The sequence below is a fragment of the Neolamprologus multifasciatus genome, chromosome 11 (assembly GCF_963576455.1).
Source record: "Neolamprologus multifasciatus chromosome 11, fNeoMul1.2, whole genome shotgun sequence".
NCBI lineage: Eukaryota > Metazoa > Chordata > Actinopteri > Cichliformes > Cichlidae > Neolamprologus > Neolamprologus multifasciatus.
Window position 1 is genome coordinate 27,898,726 of NC_140449.1, and position 18,585 is coordinate 27,917,310.

The window sequence follows — 18,585 nt, forward strand, 5'->3', positions numbered from 1 at the left end:
AATCAGATGTATTTTTTTATATTTTATATTTCAAATATACAATGGAAATTAATTAACAACACGGGCGCTGGCTATTTTATTGATAAATAAATAAATCCGCTGGTTCAAGGTAGTCGGGGAACTATTTGATGTAACACAAGGTCGGGGTGCATGGTAAAGGGGAACATGGCGACTGGTGTTAGTGTGAAACATGGATTATTATGCAGCAAAGCCCGGCTGGTTTATGGTCTTCAGAGGAAAATATCACCTTATAGTGTTTGTATCCAGCGAGCAGCCGAAATACAGAGTGTGAGGGCATCAACCAGCACGACGGGAGACTCACAACACACTGAAAAGTACTGCCTGGATCTGGTTAGGTGGGTCTGACTGCTAGCAACACAAACTGGGTTAGTGGTTAATTAGCTAATCTGTGTTTATAGAAAGCAGATATAATCCGGTCATTTATAGCAAGAAACTTCGTCCTGTTATTGAAAAAAAAATATATATATATATATATAGAAGCAATCTAAAGTTTTGTGGGGACACATCTCTATGCAAGACTTCTTTCAAATATCGCACACATACAGTTTACATACACCAATTATTCAAATGAATATAATTTGTATGTCATTTTAATGATTTCTTTAAATTGTTCTACTTTCCTGGGTAGAATGATTATACAGCATACAGCTTTAATTACTTTAAAAAAGCAAAGATTATGGTTGGTTTCTTGACACGCACCTGACTTTTAAACTTATTCCATAAATTTTCAGTGGCGTTTATCCTTACAAAACGAGTTTTGATTTGTGTTAGGTATAATCTCTCTCACTTCTCAGTCCATGTTGATATAGAGCTCTCTTTTCTGTGGACAGTGACGCTGATGCGCCAGCAGTTTATAGTTCATTATCTCACTCTTATTGCCTGTTTATGCCCTGTCCTTATCTTCAATGTATTGCTGCTCTGTTGTATGTTAATTGCCCCTTGAAGATAAATAAAGTCTTTCTGATTCTGATTCTGATGGCAGGGTTGGGCCTTGGTGGTTAGTGGGTTTCTTGAACATCGTTAAGAAATTTCCTTTCATATGAGGGCGACAGTTTAGGTCAGGGGTCCCCAATCCCAGTCCACGAGGGCCGGTGTCCCTGCAGGTTTTAGATGTGTCCTTGATCCATTTGAATAGATAAATTACCTTCTCAACATGTCTTGAAGTTCTTCAGAGGCCTGGTAATGAACTAATTATGTGATTCAGGTTTGTTGACCCAGGGTGAGATCTAAAACCTGCAGGGACACCGGCCCTCGTGGACTGGGATTGGGGACCCCTGGTTTAGGTCTTCTTCTTGTACTTTCATGTACTTTCATACATTTTTTAAGCCAATGATCTTGGAATCTGCAGTTGTTTAGAAATGGCTCCAAGAGACCTCCCCAACCTGTGTAAATCTACACTTCTCCTTAGATCTGCACTGGATTCCTTGGACTTTCTGGTTCTCATTGCTGATCAGTTCAACGAGGCCTGTAAAAACAAAGCCTTTTTAAGCTTGCAATGAGAAACTACCAGTTCTATTCTTGTTATGAACTGATATGATCATAATTTAAATCATGACATCTTCAGAAAATGAACTAAAATGGAAACAACAGCTGTAAAAAAGCCACGAGGATCACATACCTCCCCTTGTTGGATATATATGATCGTCACTAAGATTAAACAAAATCTGCAGTGCTGACTTTCTTTTCTATGTTATAAAGCTGATCTCTAAAATTACAATTTCTAAATGGTGCTAGAAAAAAAGACATATTGTGCCCTTATTTTCTCCACCCATTAACATTGGCTGCTTGAGCTCTTATATGAGAACTTACAGATCAAATGTTTTACAAAAAAATTGTTTCAAAATACTATTATTTTGTAGGAATATGAGTGGGTCACTCGAATTTTTTTTCTTAAAAGGATCCCTAACAACTAAGACTTCCTAATATTTTGGGATCCCGAACTGTTCCCTGGGATCCCTATTTGCAGGTACTTTTGTTTAGTTTTTAGTAAAACCGTCAGAAACTCACTGGAGGTAATAAGCTCTTTCGGTTGTGTTTGATGTGAACTTATTTTTGTTTGAACATATTTAAGTTAATTGGTTTGTTTAATCTCCTATTTATTTATTTATTTTTTAAGTGTTTGTTTTAAAATGGGGCTTTTGAAGTTATCTTGTCTAACTTATGCCAAATTACAGTGTTGTCAAAAAAGGCTATACAGAAGTACCAAGTTAATGGGACTATTTTGTTATATGGGTATGAAAATGATTTTTGGATAAAACATGAAATCTCATCTCCTGCTTCCCGGCACTCCTATCAGCTCATTCTCTCGCTCCTCCTCAGGTCCAGAGACTATGATGGTTTCCTGTCCTCTCTCCTCCTCCCAGAGAAGGCACGGCGCTCTGCTCTGGCTCTGAGGGCCTTTAATGTGGAGCTGGCACAGGCAGGTATTGGTACAATCAGGCTGAATGCAGAATGATTACTGATAATACTGCTGTTTTTCTACTATTTGCGTCACTGCCGCTGCTGCTACTGTTATACTGCCACTATTCCTGACTATCCTCTATCCTGACTTTCCTCTTAATTAAAAATAAAAAAGAAAGGAATTTAATGAAATCCTTACAGTGGCTAATTTCAGATCCTTGTCCCTCTCAAACTGGCTCGTCAACCATTTGTTTTGCTCATTTGTTTCTCTACAAGGTGAAGGATTCTGTTTCCCAAAAGACCATTGGTTTGATGCGAATGCAGTTTTGGAAGACGGCTATAGAAGAAATCTACAGAGATGAGCCTCCGAACCAACCAGTCAGCACTGAACTGTGGAGGGTAAATATTAGCCAACAGAATACAGGGTATTTTAAGGTGTTTTTTCTTCATGTTAGCAATATGTAGGGGAAACACTGTCAGGATGTTGGATGTCTTATTTCAATTTTAAACGTGCCATGCAGTGTGTCGGATTTCTGTGTTTCTGTCCCTCGGCTTCAATTAGCTGAGGGGCACCAATCTGAATCAGTGTTGCATCTCAGCTAATTAACAGTCTGTGTGGTGTTTTTCAGGCAGTGAGGACACATAAACTGACAAAGAGATGGCTGCTGAGGATCATAACAGAGAGAGTAAGACAAAATTAAGATGATCATTAAATTCAAATTTCTGCAAGTTTAAATTGTGATGTGATAAATGAAGTTGCTGATGAGTGAAACTGAACACGAATAACTGCTTAAATGTGACAATATAAACTTGTCTTTGCATGTGTATATTTTGCTTTTTTTTCATTTTTCATTTATTATTTTCACTTTGTGGGTTATCTACAAGACCTGTCAGATGGTTGCATCCTGTGCCCTTAGAGGTTAAATAATGCCTTATTTTAATGGAAATAAAAACTGAACTTGCCAGCTGCTGTTTAGTGTAATTAAAAATGGGAAAAGTGACATTTCTGTTATTTAAACTTTGTTTTACCAGGAAAAGGACTTGGATGACAGAGCCTACAGGAATCTTCAGGAGCTGGAGGCATATTCAGAGAACACACAGTCATCCTTGATTTACCTCCTGCTGGAGTGTTTAGGTAAGAAACTGTTGATAGCTAAAAGACAAACAGTAATTATAAATTGAGGGGTGTCCTGAGTCCCTCCTAAAGACCTTTATCTGGGCAGATCCAACCATATTTTATGGGTCTGCTTTGCTGAAACAAATCCAGTCAAAATCCAGTAGTTTCCTTTTTTCAGCTCTCCTGTGTGTTGTCACTTCAGTGTGCCTGTGTGGCTGCAGGTTTCTTTAATCAGAGTTGGATTTTGCACAGCAGCATTTCACTGGATATGAGAGTGAAAGTTAACAGAGTGTGAAAAGGGAAATTATCTGGTCACACAAGTGATTGTCTCTGCTCTGACAGCTGTGCTGGCCTAAGCCAGCTCTTCTAACCCTCTTAGCAAAGTTTCATTTTAGCCAGCACAAATTCTCCTTTTCACCATTTAAGCCAGTAAGTTTTCCATTTAAAAACTTAAATATAGGTCAAAATAAATGGTCTGTTGTTTACTTTGTCTTCTTTCTGCATTCTGTATCCTGCCAAATATTGTTTCTGGTGTTTTGTGCTGGTGGATTCATTATTCTGTAATACCAGCAGACCCCTCCCTCTAATTGTGTCACATTGTAAGTAAATATGCCAGGAGGCTAGAAGAGGGCTGTGGCTATTACTCTAATGTGCCAAATACATATTTAATCAACACTGAAGTAAATTTATAGGTGTCAGATTGGATTATGAATTGGAGACATCCAAAATGAAAGGACTATAGTTAGGATTGGGCCCCTCAAAATGAGAAAAGTCTGTTTTAGATGCTTTAATTGGTGTACTTTGATCCACACAGCATTTAATTTCCAGAACAAAAACCTGTTTTTTGCCTCAAGTGAGGAGTGTGTTTACCTGTGAAAAAGAATTATAGTAGGTGATGCCAAACTGTGTGGCTGTCTTTCTTTGCAGGTGTCAAAAATGTCCAAGCGGACCACGCAGCGAGTCACGTTGGTAAAGCTCAGGGAATCATAACATGTCTGAGAGCGACTCCTTATTACAGCAGCCGACGGAAAGTCTACCTGCCCATGGACATCTGCATGTTGGTAAGTTGAACTTTTTCTTTGATTTCAGGCCCAAACGAGCGATCTTACCAAAACTTGGGTGAGGTTTGAGCTGCAGCTGTTGAGACTTTAATGAAGGTGACACGTCTGATAAACTGGTTTTGTTGACCCAAATCAAACCCAGGAAATCAATAAATTCAAATTTTATTTGTCACATACACAGTCATACACAGTACGATATGCAGTGAAATGCTTACACAACTGCTCGTGACCTAAAGAAAAAAGAAAAGGCTATGAATAAGATAGGAAATAAATATAAAATTTAAAAATGGTCAATTTAACTAGGAAGGAATAAAATAAAATATAAAAATTAAAGTTAAAAATGAAATAACTGTACAACAAAATACACAATACACAGTATAGAAATATATAAGAATGTATGAAGAAATACATATATATATATATATATATATACACAATAACAGCAGCTGTACAAGTATTAAATGGAAATGAAGAAATATAATGTCCAATGTTGTGCAATCCACATTTGTGTCTTGTGCAGTGCAAATATGCTTAAAGTGATTTAGTGATGAAGTGATTCGATTAGATGACCATGCATCTAATCGAATTAGTGTAAACAAAGTCCAGAATGTCCAGTGTGTGTGTGTGTGTGTGTGTGTGTGTGTGTGTGTGTGTGTGTGTGTGTGTGTGTGTGTGTGTAAGAACTATATGTGTGGGTCAGTACTATGTGGTGGTGTGATTGAGAGACCGTATCGCCTGCGGGAAGAAGCTCCTCCTCAGTCTCTCTGTGTTGGTCTTCAGGGAGCGGAATCGCTTTCCTGACCTCAACAGAGAGAACAGTCTGTTGTTGGGATGGCTGAGGTCCTTCACGATCTTCCTGGCCTTGGTCCAGCACCGCCTGCTGTAGATTGAGTGCAGGTCAGGGAGCTCGGAGCGGATGGTGCGCTCAGCTGATCGCACAACCCTCTGTAGAGCTCATCTGTCCTGCATGGTGCTGTTCCCGAACCAGGTTAAGATGTTTCCCGTCAGGATGCTCTCTATGGTGCACGAGTAAAAGTTCCTGAGCACCTTGGAGGGCAGTTGGAAGTCTCTCAAGCGTCTGAGGTGGTAGAGACGCTGTCGGGCCTTTTTCACCATGGTGTTGATGTGATAGGACCATGACAAGTCCTGTCACAGTCATGTCACAAATTCAGGACTTGAGCCAGATGATTTTTTTGGCATCATCATCAGCAGATTAATGTGCCTGTGTTATTTATTTCTTATTTATTGTGTTAAATTCATTTCTCAAGAATCATACCCTAGCATTTACCTTAACGTTGCCTTACTCAGGCAACTAAATCAAGTCCCGTGAAAATCAAAGGTTTTTGTGTGTATGCAAGCAGGATTTTTTTTGAATTTTTATTAACATCACATCCAGTTCAGAAGCCAATCATTGTCCAGTTTACACTAGAGCGATGTGAAAACTTGAAGCCTGAATTGCATATAAACTTTGCAAGGCTTTTTCAGAAGGCATGGGTGTAATTTAAGCATTTCTAGCCTTGTAACAGAAACCTAAGAGTACTTTCAGTGAAGGATATTTTAAGTGCTACTTCATATTTAGCATAGTCTGAATCTTCCTCACAAAAGTAACATAAGGCAATCCACACATGCCGGCAAACATTTGACCGGCTCATGGCACGACTCTGCCGTGTTGTCAGTGACGTTCTTGTTGGAACAGTGTTGAAATTTTTGTCCACCATATACGGAAAACAAAACAGTGAGGCATTATTACAGAACAACAATATGGCAAAACCCTCTTAGTTTGCATATTTGCAGGCACAGCAGAAAAACAAAAGACACCTCAAACAATTTGCATCCACACGCTGAGCCATCTGTCACACACCCAGAACAATAACAATCCGGCGATGCAGAGGGAGCCAGGATGCTCTGGGTTGTATTTACTGTACAGATGCGTTTGGACTATTGAATGTAGCATGCAGGTGCTGCCCTTAAAATCTTCGAAGCCTTGTGACAAAACCTATCTCATGTCATCTCCCTCTGCTGCCTTAAGAGGGCGCTGGTGGTGTGCTGTGCTGTAATAGCCTGCACATGTACACATGCACACTTCAGCTCATATTATCCATGCAGGGTGACTTGCACATCACTAATGAACTAACAAAATGTTATAATGTAATGTTCCCTCAATTAGCAAACAGGAGTTGAATTTCTTGGACACAGCAGGCAGGCGTGATGGAATAAATTGTCCCGATACTCGAACAATCACTCATGTTTAAAAAAGCACAAGGGGAGCAAGTTGAGGAGGGAAAAGGGGGCTGGTAAGTAGACTGAAGAGCCAATCTTGTTTAAACAGTCAATCAAATCACTGCAAAAATTCACAAGGGGATCTGATTTTTTTTTTTTTGATGCAACATTCATCTTTTGAATTACCATAAATCTTTTCTTTTTTGTTTCTATTTACAAAGATTTGCTTGATTGAATTTCATTAAATTTCAGCTCATATATGAGTCTTAAGATTTAATCAATTACCACAATATAATATTAAAACTTAATTGGTAACCTCTTCTTTTTTGGTTTTGCTGGATAGGAAGGATGGAGCACAAAGGCAGGACAAAAACTTTTATGTTATAGCAAATTCTATTGAAGAGCAACAGAAAATGCTTTTCCAGCACAGCTCACTGGTTAAGCTGGATTTATAGTACTGTTAGAACAACACACCACAGCCTGATGTGAACCTTTGCAGTTAAATCACACATTGCACTTACACAGGCTTTAAAGCATCTGATTTGTTTTCATGGTTGTAATATGCCACATAAACAGGGTTTATTGATTAACACAGGGATAATGTTTCTGTTCAACTAAGTCTAATGGGCTGTAATTGTATCTAATTTGTTCAAATTGCTGTTACAATAGCTGCTGTATTTCCCTAAAGAGGGTTTTTAAGCTCTGACTGTCCATGTATAGGTTCCACTGGATCTAAGAGGTCTGCTCTCTTTTGCTGCGTTTTAGTTTAAAAAATATTTCATATTTATTTGCTTGTTAAATTATTAGGTTAGATGAGGTAACAACCCTGTTTCCAGGTCCAATCACCTGGATTAGTTAGAAACCGACAGTGTATGCTGCAGCTGATGGGCTCACATTGTTCTCCAATGACTCTTTGGCAGGGTCGGCATGAAGTTTGGGATCAAAACATTTTCACAGCAATTAATCCGAACCACACAGCTGCATATTAATGACATCTTTTGTGTTATGGATGGGCTAATTTCACAAGCTCTGGCATTTATCTCTGCCTGCTGAGCATCCTTATGTATATTTATGGAGGAAAATTTAACCTTCATCCTAGAGCTTCACTGTGCTAATGTACTAGTCTAAAAAACACTCTGTAGCTACCCAGAAGATGACACATTGTTATGTCAGCCAACTGCAGTAACTCTCCAAATGTCAATGGTGATTAGGTTTTAGTCTTTAACATCTCCAAAGTTATAATTGTGGTGTCACAGTCTTGTGAAAATGAGAACCAAAACTGTAATCACCCCATAATTCAGCAACTTGTAAAGCCACCACTGGTAGTATCATTTTCTGTATGACTTTATCAGCATCTCAAATCATTGTTGAGGAATTTGTTTGCAGCATTATTTCAGTTCATTGAGGTTTGCACATTTCTGTTCACAACTCTTTTGAGGTCCTGTTACAGCATTTCAGTCTGACGGTAGAGTTCTTTGGTATACAGAGCAGTTCAGCCAACGCACAATTAGAGCAGGGCAATATGACCAAAAATATTTATCACGATATACATTTGCAAATTTGCGATAACGATATAACTGACGATATAATTGACACTAGACAAAATACTTTACAACTCCACAACTTTATTAATGCAAAAAAACCCATCAATGTATTTTCACTTAAACAAGCAGTTGTTTTTTTTTATGTCCATTAAAGTTATATAAAAATGTAACGGTACAAATTGCTTGCTGACATTTTAACCAAACATTCAAACTTTCACTGAGCAGTCAGACCTTGGAGTAAATTTCCTGGGGCGTCCTCTCTTTGGCATTGTGTTAACACACACGTGAATGCGCCAGTCTGGCAAACTGCCCAAACATCTGGCTTTTACACAGGTGCTCACACTTGCTGATTATCAGTTAACCCTCTCGGGCTCAAATTAAGTTTTAGTTGCTAATGCACAACCACGTCCTGCAGTGGTACTTCTGAGTAAAAAAAACTCATAAAATATGTATGTGGGGTAATCAGGTTGTTAGTGTTTAACTGTTGCAAATCTGCAACGCCTGCCTTGAGAGGGTTAAGTGCATGTGAGTAGCAGCACCTGTAGCTTACTCTCTTAACTCCCTTGGAAGCTATGTGGGTGTACTTAAGTTTTTTTTACCCGACTGCAGAGATTCCTGAAAAAAATATTTTTTTCACATGACTGTAGGCATGTCATCTGTAGCTGTCACCTAGCTAGCTAATGTGCTGTTAACCTCTGAATCGCCTCGATCTCATAAAACCTTTTTTTTTTTTTTTCACAGACAACTGGAGTGATTAATACTGATTAATACTCGGTACCGTATCCGATACTTTATGCACTACATGGATCATTTTATTGGTTGAAAGAATTTGGACTGTTTTTAATATTTGGGCCAACAAGCCCACAGTTGGTTAAGGAGCTGTGGTTCAGATTGTCCATAAATTGTGAGGTTGGTGGTTTGATCCCCAGTCAGCATGTCACAGTACCTTTGGGCTTTGGGTTAAATCCTCCCTTAAAAATAAAAACTTGATGTGTGTCATCTTTATGTGATGGCGAAAGCACCTTGTTAAATACTATGCGTGTGGGCGACTGTTACTTGAACCGTAAAAGGCTGTGAAGTGCCTGAGTCTGTAAAAGAACTATTTACATGCAGGACGACTAGAATATACAGTCTGAACAGTGAGAGTTTTCTCTCATCTTTTATTCATTAACACTGACTGACGTCCTGCAGTTTATTTCATTGTGAGCTCCATTCAGTTCTGTCACACTCTGACAGGGAGTGACGCGCATCAAAATCTGCAGGATTTAAAGGTAACTCACTTGTTGCACGAGGTCACAGTGTATTTAGTTTCATTGAAATAAATTTAATAGTATGCACAAATGTCAATTGTATTTTATACACTTGTCAACTTAAATCAGATTTAGTTGCAGGAGGCTGTTCAGTGCCCTTTGTAGAATTTCAATCACCATCGCTCACTGCAGGAAACACCGTGATTGGTACAACACATAGAAAGCCTGATGTTTATAAAGGGCAGCAAAAAAGAATGGATGCAGTAATCATCTATCCTATTTTATGCTACTTATGTGGTGGATGTTTTAATTAAATGAAGTACAGATTATTCAGAGTGATTGTTTTGCACTGATTGAGTGGAAAGTAATTTAAAAGAGGATATAGGGTTGTAAAAGTTGCTAAACTGGGATGTGAAAAGTGCTGTTAGTGGGATTTTTTTACTTGCCAATATATATAAGTGCTCTGCTTTGCCTCTAGTAGCCTATAGACTTCTGCAGAACTGCAAAGGATGTTAATTTTATGTTTGGTTCCAGGTGCCTTGCTTCAGTGCGTAGTCTGCTCCCAAACAGCACCAACATTATGCAACGTTAGCGCTTCATCATTTCAAGTCACAGAGTCCAAAACCAGTGTGTGTCAGTCTTTTTATATACAGTCTATGGTCACATGCAAACATGAACAGGATACTGAGTGCAGGCCATTTAATGACCATAGCTGTCTTTAAGAGCAGAGGTTTTGTGGATGTTATACAGGAAGCATTTTGTTGCTCCTTGATATTCTTATATTGGAGCCTTTAGTAGTAAGAAAATAGTATTAAATGACATTCTCGTTTTTTGAAGCATAGTGAGTGTGAGTGCATCGAACAGTCCACTTTAAAAATACAGCAAAAAACTGGCATATGATAAGCTTCTATCATTTTCTGAAATTGGCACAAAGGACTTTCAGAATAGCAACAGCTTTAACAGTCTGGATTGTTCCATCCTTTTGTTAAATGAGGCACATGAAATATTGATTGAAGTTATGCTGGCAGTAGAGATATCATCACCTTTGTGCTCTTATTCCATTTGGCACCATAAATAACACTTGAACTACAAGCTGCGGCACAGCTTTTGTAGGTTGTTTGCGGTCATTCACTCTGCTCAATATCTGTCTGCCTCTGTCGAAGTTCTGACATTACATTCGTAAATATTATGTTGTGAGTGCAAAAATAACAAATCCAAACACAGGACCAAATTGCTTCGTCTGGATTTTGTCACCTGACTTTTCTCACTCACACAGTGTAACAGCTGGGCAGTGTGGGTACACAAGTTGTGTGACTTTGTGTTTCATTGATGCTTGAATTCTGAAAATGACTGAGAAAAAGGTAGAAATTACACACCTGATAATAGGCAGACACTGCAGGTAGTCTGGTTAGAGGTAATTGGATGGTCAGGAACCCCTCATCATCTTTCCTGGAAATAATTTGTCATATTCAACGTCACTTTTATTATTACCTTCCACTTGTTTTTCTTCCTTTTCTTCTTTTTTCCATTATTTTCCCGCAATAGCTCATCCTTCACAACTCCCCCCCAGAGCAGACCTAGAGCTGAGAGTCTCAGTTTAGTCCCTACTATCTGCTTGTCTGAGATGTAAACACATAGGGCTGTGCGATATGACCAAAATCTCATATCCCGATATAACAATTCTATCGTCCCGATAACGATAAATATGTAACATTTTCTGTAAATTCTGTGAATCTCGGGCAGCTCGACTTGTGGGAAGTGTTTCCAGATGCGCGTCATGTAGCTGGAGTTGAGTGTTTTAACCGATGCATGAAACGATACATTTTTAGACATAAGTTGTAACGGCCGCCGTTTTCTTTGTGAGCATTTATTACACGGCGTGCTGCGGGGAAAAGCCTGTTCTAACGTTTGAGTCTAAGGTTTATTTTTTAGCACCTGGCGGCTCTTTTTTACTTCTCATCTGTAAATAATCTGCTCTTTCACATGATTCAGTTCATTTTGAAAAGTCTCAACAGGATCTTGAGCTTTATTGTGAAAGGTTTATGTGGAACATAAACAAGCGGACACGCGATGGTGCTACCGTCGTTGTTGCTAACCACAACGCATAAAAACAGGCTCTTGTCCGTCCGTAGTGGTTATATTAAATATAAGAGAAATAGAGAACTTTAAGAAATTAATATAGCCACTACAGTGACCATCAAAACGATGAAAAAATATTGCCGTAAACAGTTTATTTTGCGACACCACGAAACAAACGATAGTGTAAAATGAAACTATAGACGTTTTTATATCGCCATCCGATATATATCGTTATATCGAACAGTGAAGATATCCATTTGCTAAATTATGATTCCTGCTACTCAAATATTTTAAAGTAATCCAGAATATCATATATACACAGCAAATTCAAAAGTGTTAAATGTTTTGGTGTTAGTAGTCTTAGAGTTCATTTTACTCTAAGTAGAGTCACATTCTTTTAATGTAACTCTGAGGTGTAAAATGATAGTAGTTAAAATCGAGTGTTAAAAATGAGTGTTTCTATTTCAAATCTGGAGGTGTTACAATGGAAACATTAACTCTTGACCTCTTAACTCTGAACTCCTACAGGGGCTATGACACCAATAGAGTAAATTCACAGACTCCGCCCCCAGCACGGCTCCAATCGAAGCTGAAGTGAAGCCGTTTCAGAACATTTTGCTCTACATATTTGAGTTGTTTGCCATGCTTGGTAAGTCATGTTTTCAAAGATTGTTTCAATTATTGTTATTAGCTTTTACTTCTGTGGCTCTTTGGAGTTGAGACAAAGCTGTGTGAAAGGCATTAGCCATGTTGCTCGCTGATAGCATAATATTCTGTTTTAGCTAGCTGAAAGGTATTGTTTGCGGGCAAATACCACAGCCTTGAAAAAAAGCTTGAATGTGAATTTTCAGTCAAATTTCTTGGTCAAATACACTTAAAACAATGTCTAGAATGTGAAATGTTGGTATAATGGTGCTACTTGAAGCCTGAAAACGATCTCCCATAAAAAACGAGCAAACAGCAGTAGCAGACGTCCCGAGTCCCGACTGAGTTCTACGTTAGCATTTAGATCCCTCCAGAGTTTTGTGCACACGGTTTAGGTAAAAATGAAAAAGGTTGAGGTTTTACATTTAGTTCAGTATTACCTGTTGTCTGTGTCCTTGTCTTTTGGGAAAATACTTTACACAAGTAATGGCTCAAAAAGGATTCCTTTGTTTGTTTGTTTTTTTTACTGTGCTTCAATTGATTTGTGCCATTAATTAGTGTCAACTAATTTTTAGTCAATCTCCACATAGGATATGCTTGTGAAGATGGAATATGGGGGAGAGCAGAAGTGCGTTGAAGTTCCACAAAGTGATGAATGAAGGACATGCGTATTGTATTTTGTATTTATTGAAATAAGTGATGAGAATGCTGTTATTTGCATTTACCAGCTCACCTATGTCAGACCTTTTGATAAACGAAATTCTAATGAAAGTGAGAACATGTACACTGTTACATCTTTCAGAAAATGTTTTGAAATTGTGGTGCACAGTTCAGAATAAATGTTTTTCAAAAACCAGTGCGTCTTTTTAGTAAATGTTTATTTCCAAAAGAAATTTCTAGAAGTTCAGAACAGTAAAATTCCCGCTTTTTAGAATTAATTAGAAGATAACTCTTACGTAGTTAAACTAAAATACTCTTTGAGAGTTAATATATAAACTCTTAACACCAAGTGTTAAATTATCAACTCCAGAGAGATTTGGTGTTTAACACTAAATCAGAGTTAACATACCAACTCTCCAAAAAGAGTTAAATTAACACTCTCTGGTGTGGACCCATATAGACACTTTAAAAGTGTTGAAATCAAATCTGACAGTGTTAATTTGGACATGCTGGATTTGCTGTGTAGGGCTAACAATACTTAATAATTACTATTAATCCAACAGTCATTCATTGTATGTGGTGAATATGCTAATAAAAGCTTATGATAGCTGATTTCGTCAAATGTCTGTTTTTTTTTTTTTTTATCTCCTGATGTGTCCAAAAAGAAACCTGTCTTGATTCAAAAAGATGCTGATTACAACAAATGACAATTTAACTAATGATACAGTACGTCTCCATTTTCCAAATCAAGCCAGCTTGTAAATTGTTTCATGGTTAATATAAATGTTATTGTTTCGTTTTTGTACTGTGTAATTATGCAAAATTATACGGGAAAGCCCATCATTTATTGAAGAGAGATTTTTTTTTTTTTCTACACCACCACAACAGATTTTAAATAAAATAATAAAGATTTAAATAAAGAGAAGACAGATATACTCTCACTGGTCACATAATTAGGTACTGTTGAGTAGCTTGGTAACACAAATATCTGTTTAGCCATTTGCATAGTGGCAACCCATACCTGCTGGAGGAAGTGGAAGGAAGGGGATTTAAATGCCTTTGAACGGGGTGTGGTTGTTGGTGCCAGATCGGCGGGTCTGAGTTTCCTACAAAGTCTCCAGGGTTTACAGAGAGGTCTGGAAAAAGAGAAAATACCTAGTGAGTGGCAGTTTTAGGAGATTTTAAAATCGTTGTTTGGTGTGAGTTTCAATTCAGATGTTAAGTTCAAAATGTTTTAGTAAAACAACATAAAAGCTTAGATCCATCCTGCCTCGTGTCCATACTTTAGGTTGATCGCTACAGTTCGTGTCCCTTAATACTAATACTAACTGATTTATCTTTTGATTGCTGCTTACAGCAGGGTAATGTGCAAGGTCAGAAACCTGTTTCTTGGACATGACAATGAATCAGATGGCCCACAGAGTCACCAGATCTCAATCCAGTAGATCAGCGTATGATGTGGTGGTCAGGAGGTTCAAATAGTGGATGTCATGTCAATGTGGACCAGAATATCTGGGGAATGTTTCCAGCACCTTGTGGAATCTGTGCCGTGAAGAATTAAGGAACTTCTAAAGACAAAGGAGGTGCAACCTAGTTGTGATTTACAGGTCCGGTTTCAGAAAAATTACATGCTATGTGCTGAAAGTTGAAACTTTTAATCACACAACCATGTGGTCTGAAGGCAGTTTGTTTCTTTCTGTGTCGGTCGATTTGCAAATATGGAAAAAAAAATCTTTATTTGATGACATTTGTTTTTTAAGCTTTTTGTGGCTTTCTGGGCTTTTTTTCCCATTGTTTTGAATTATTGTGACATATTTCAATGTAATTTTGTTGGTACACAGCAAAACGTTCATAGTTTGCTTTGTTCTCTCCAAAGTCCCAGTGGCTACCAGACTTCCAACAGTTGCCTATCATGTTTACAGAAACAGTTATTTTGTGCATCTCCCAAAAGCTTATTTAGCACTTTCTCAAGTTTTCTTGAAGTTTTATTTATTTATTTCAATTCAAAAACCCTTGAACACCTGAGTATATATTTTTTTTAGGTACAAAAAGAATATATCATTGTTACCAACCAAACATAAGAGTCATGAAATATTCATTAAATAATCACAGAACAATATAAAGATGTTACAGACAAAGAGAATTAATCTTTGTTAATGTAATTCTGTTTGTAGGGAATAATTTTTCTAAATTCTGCTGTAAATATCACTTTTGTTCCTTTTTATATCTCAGCTATAAGATAACCTGCAAATGGTCATGGATGTAAGATTTTATATTTTATATTCTGCTGGAGGAAAAGTGCTCATGGTGCAGAGGAATCAATGCTTTCAGTTTATGTGTAATAAATAGAACAGGCTTTGCTGCTTTAATGATCCATGCAAACTGCAGGATGTCAATAATGGACACCAGCCATTGATTTCTCTCCTTCTTAGTGGCCTTGACTTGCTGTCACATCATTATGTGTGGCCACATATACAAACGCACCAGTGGGCGTTGTATTAATACCACATCATCCAACAAGGTGAAAGAACTTATTAAAACGTGACATGTCTGCAGGTCTGGAAAAGCACAAAATTTAGTCCCTTGCATGGGAATTAAAGTCTTGAATAAAATTTCAATCTTAGCTCATGAATGTGTTTTCCACCTTGGAATAGGCTCAATATTCCTGCTAGACTTTCAACATCAACAGGAATACGAGTAGACATTAAATGTGGGATTGTAACAGTGGATTATGTTCACTACTTTTTTGTTGAGTTTCATACACAGTCGCTAGTGTCGCTGGAAAGGTGGGAGGAATTCTGAAAATCATGCTTATCTGGATCCAGGGTAATACATTTATGGAAAAATAGGAATTAGTCTGGGATTGAATTGGTTGTTCTGATATGCATTTCTGCATATACACTTTATTATTATTTCTACCAGTGACCTTTTTGTTGTTGTTGTTGTTGTGGGGTTTTTTGTTTTGTTTTTTTTTTTTTTAAGGGGTGGGGGTGGGGTGTTAAACTGCATTTTGTGTGATTTTAGTTACTGCACTAAACACCAATAACTTAAGTGTTTACCTCTTTTAAATGGATTGCAAAGGATTTGATGCTTACATTATGTTAATTAAAAAAAAGTATATTGTCATTGAATTGTAAATAATTCATTTCAATAAAATTCAAGTGCTTTATCTTCCAGGGTAAAAATAATCGAACCCCCTCTGTGAGCAAGCGCTTGGTAAATGGCAGGAATGACGAATCCCATTTTAACAGGAAGAGACCTCTGCCAGGCGCAGCTGGTTCTCAACAAAAAACTATTATATCGTGCAAAATTTTTCCACAGTAATAAGGCAAGGCAAGTTTATTTGTATAGCACAATTCAACAACAAGGTGATTCAAAGTGCTTTACAGAGACATTAGAAACAAAAACAAATAAAAAGCATGATTTAAAATTGATCAAAACAAGCAAACAAACTAACTAATTAACAAACAAACAAACAAAACAGTATATAAAATCAAAACAGATAAAATCAGAACAGTAGATAAAATCAGTAATTAAAATGTGAGTTTTGAAATTTAAGCCTAAGTTAAATTTCAACATGGTGCTAACACAGAAACTGCCATGGTTTTTAACAGGGTATACTTATTTATACGAAAATGTCATTTAATACCGTTTTCTTGCTACTTAAGGCTCCAATATAAGAATATCAAGGAGCAACAAAATGCTTCCTGTATAACATCCACAAAACCTCTGCTCTTAAAGACAGCTATGGTCATTAAATGGCCTGCACTCAGTATCCTGTCCATGTTTGCGTGTGACCATAGACTATATATAAAAAGATGGTCACACATGGGTTTTGGACTCTTTTTTTTGGACTCTTTGAAACTTTGAAATGATGAGGTGCTAATGTTGCACACTGTTGGTGCTGTATGGGAGCAGACTACGCACTGAGGCAAGGCACCTGGAATCAAACATAAAATTAACATCCTTTGCAGTTCTGCAGAAGTCTAGGGGCTACTAGAGGCAAAGCAGAGCATTTTTATCTATTGACAAGTTAAAAAAAACTGTAATGTAAACACTGCTACAGTGTGTGTATTTATTTATTTTTATTTATTTTTTAGTATTCAAGTGTGGGGGTGGTATGACACCATAGCACAATGTCACACTTATTGCCAGAGCTCCAGGAGCCAACTCGGTGCTTTTAAACCTTTTTCAACATATTAAAGAGAAGACTCGGCTCGTGTGGGAAGTGGAGCTACAATGAATACAGCTGAACTGCAGAGATGGTTTTTGTTGTTAAATTGAAACAACAGCTGTGAACTGAATGCACAAACATCACCGTTTTTTGTTATTGTGTGTCTCTCCAGCACGGAGCTTCTCAGGAGGATTTCATCCGCGGCAGCCGGGAGCAGAACATTCGGGATGTTGTGTATGACATCGCCAGTCAGGCTCACGTGCACCTGCAACATGTATGTACTTCACCTACACAATAAGGTCTACATTGCATGCACATGCACATGGCATATTCCTGTATAGATGTTTCACATGGCAAAAACATGTTCTTTTTAGTGCTACTTTTATATATGATTCACTAGTTTATGAAACTTGGCTTCTGGGATTTACATATGCATTGACATGTACTCAGTTGGTGCAGGCTTTTGTCCAAAGTAAGGGACAACAGATCAAAGAAAAACTTTTAGAATAATTAACTCAACACTCAGCACCATATCCCATTTGAAACAAGTGCCACAAGCCTGCAGGTGTATGAAACAACATAAAGTGCATAGCAAATGACCTATTTTCATTTTCTCCTGAGAGGTAAGGGATGAGAGCAAGAGAGCACATTAGATGAGTAAGCACCCTTGTGTGGTTTTTGAAGTTTGAGTGGGAGTTTGAGGGCTAGTTGTTGCTCATTTGAGAATATGGTACCATAGAGGAAGCGTTTTAAACCTGAACAACAGAATTTGAATATTTCTCATCATCCAGCCACTCTGTGACTGCCTTGCTTTTGCTTAAAGCTCATTGGCACTTATTGTTAATTTCAGGAACTGTTCACGAAAATAAACAAAAACAGGAGGCCTAATTTCCCAATGCATTAGATACATAGGAATCTCTGGTGACTAGAAAAATATGTATTTCCTGACGGGTCGGTAGGTAGTTGCTGGAGGTGAAATCAGTCACAAAGAGGGCTTTAAACCAAAAACAACCTCGTGAATGCTTTGATTGCTAGTAGGTTGCTGATAGTTTGCATGAAAGACACCAACTTGTCTGCAAACATTTTCCAACTATGGAGAAAGCAGTTGTGAAACTCGAGTAAGTTCGAAGCAGTCGGGAAATGGAGAATATCTCCTTTCAAAATAAAAGTTGCGCTTTTTGATACATAACTATTGCAGTAGTAAAGCGCAACACAGTTTCAGTACCAGTTAGCAAGTAGTTGGCAGTTGTTTGCATGCAAGATGCTAAGGGAAGATGCTCACTACAGGTTAGCATCTTCCCTGCAGAATACAGGCAACTACAGCAATGTGATCGGGATATATCAGTTTGCGACCAATTTCACATAGTAACTGGAACCATGAGTGTATATTTTATATACATTCATGTATATAAAA

The 18,585-nt window shown here is 37.7% G+C and overlaps 1 protein-coding gene and 1 long non-coding RNA gene across 3 annotated transcripts in view; both read left to right on the forward strand.

Annotated features, from left to right (window-relative positions):
- The first annotated feature begins 89 nt into the window (after positions 1–89).
- ndufaf6 (NADH:ubiquinone oxidoreductase complex assembly factor 6) overlaps positions 90–18,585 on the forward strand; it is a 71,929-nt gene continuing 53,433 nt past the window's right edge. The window contains exons 1-7 of one of the 2 annotated variants that reach the window (XM_085176582.1): positions 90–356; positions 2,341–2,440; positions 2,698–2,820; positions 3,051–3,107; positions 3,454–3,556; positions 4,466–4,599; positions 17,344–17,445. In XM_085176582.1, the coding sequence (XP_085032708.1) occupies positions 151–356; positions 2,341–2,440; positions 2,698–2,820; positions 3,051–3,107; positions 3,454–3,556; positions 4,466–4,599; positions 17,344–17,445 (825 nt within the window). In that variant the 5' untranslated portion in view covers positions 90–150. The remainder of the gene's footprint in view (positions 357–2,340; positions 2,441–2,697; positions 2,821–3,050; positions 3,108–3,453; positions 3,557–4,465; positions 4,600–17,343; positions 17,446–18,585) is intronic. The other variant, XM_085176581.1, reaches the window with a different exon arrangement.
- LOC146508706 (uncharacterized) lies at positions 12,014–13,545 on the forward strand. The gene is made up of 2 exons (XR_014876726.1): positions 12,014–12,341; positions 12,928–13,545. It is a non-coding gene; the product is annotated as an uncharacterized LOC146508706 (long non-coding RNA).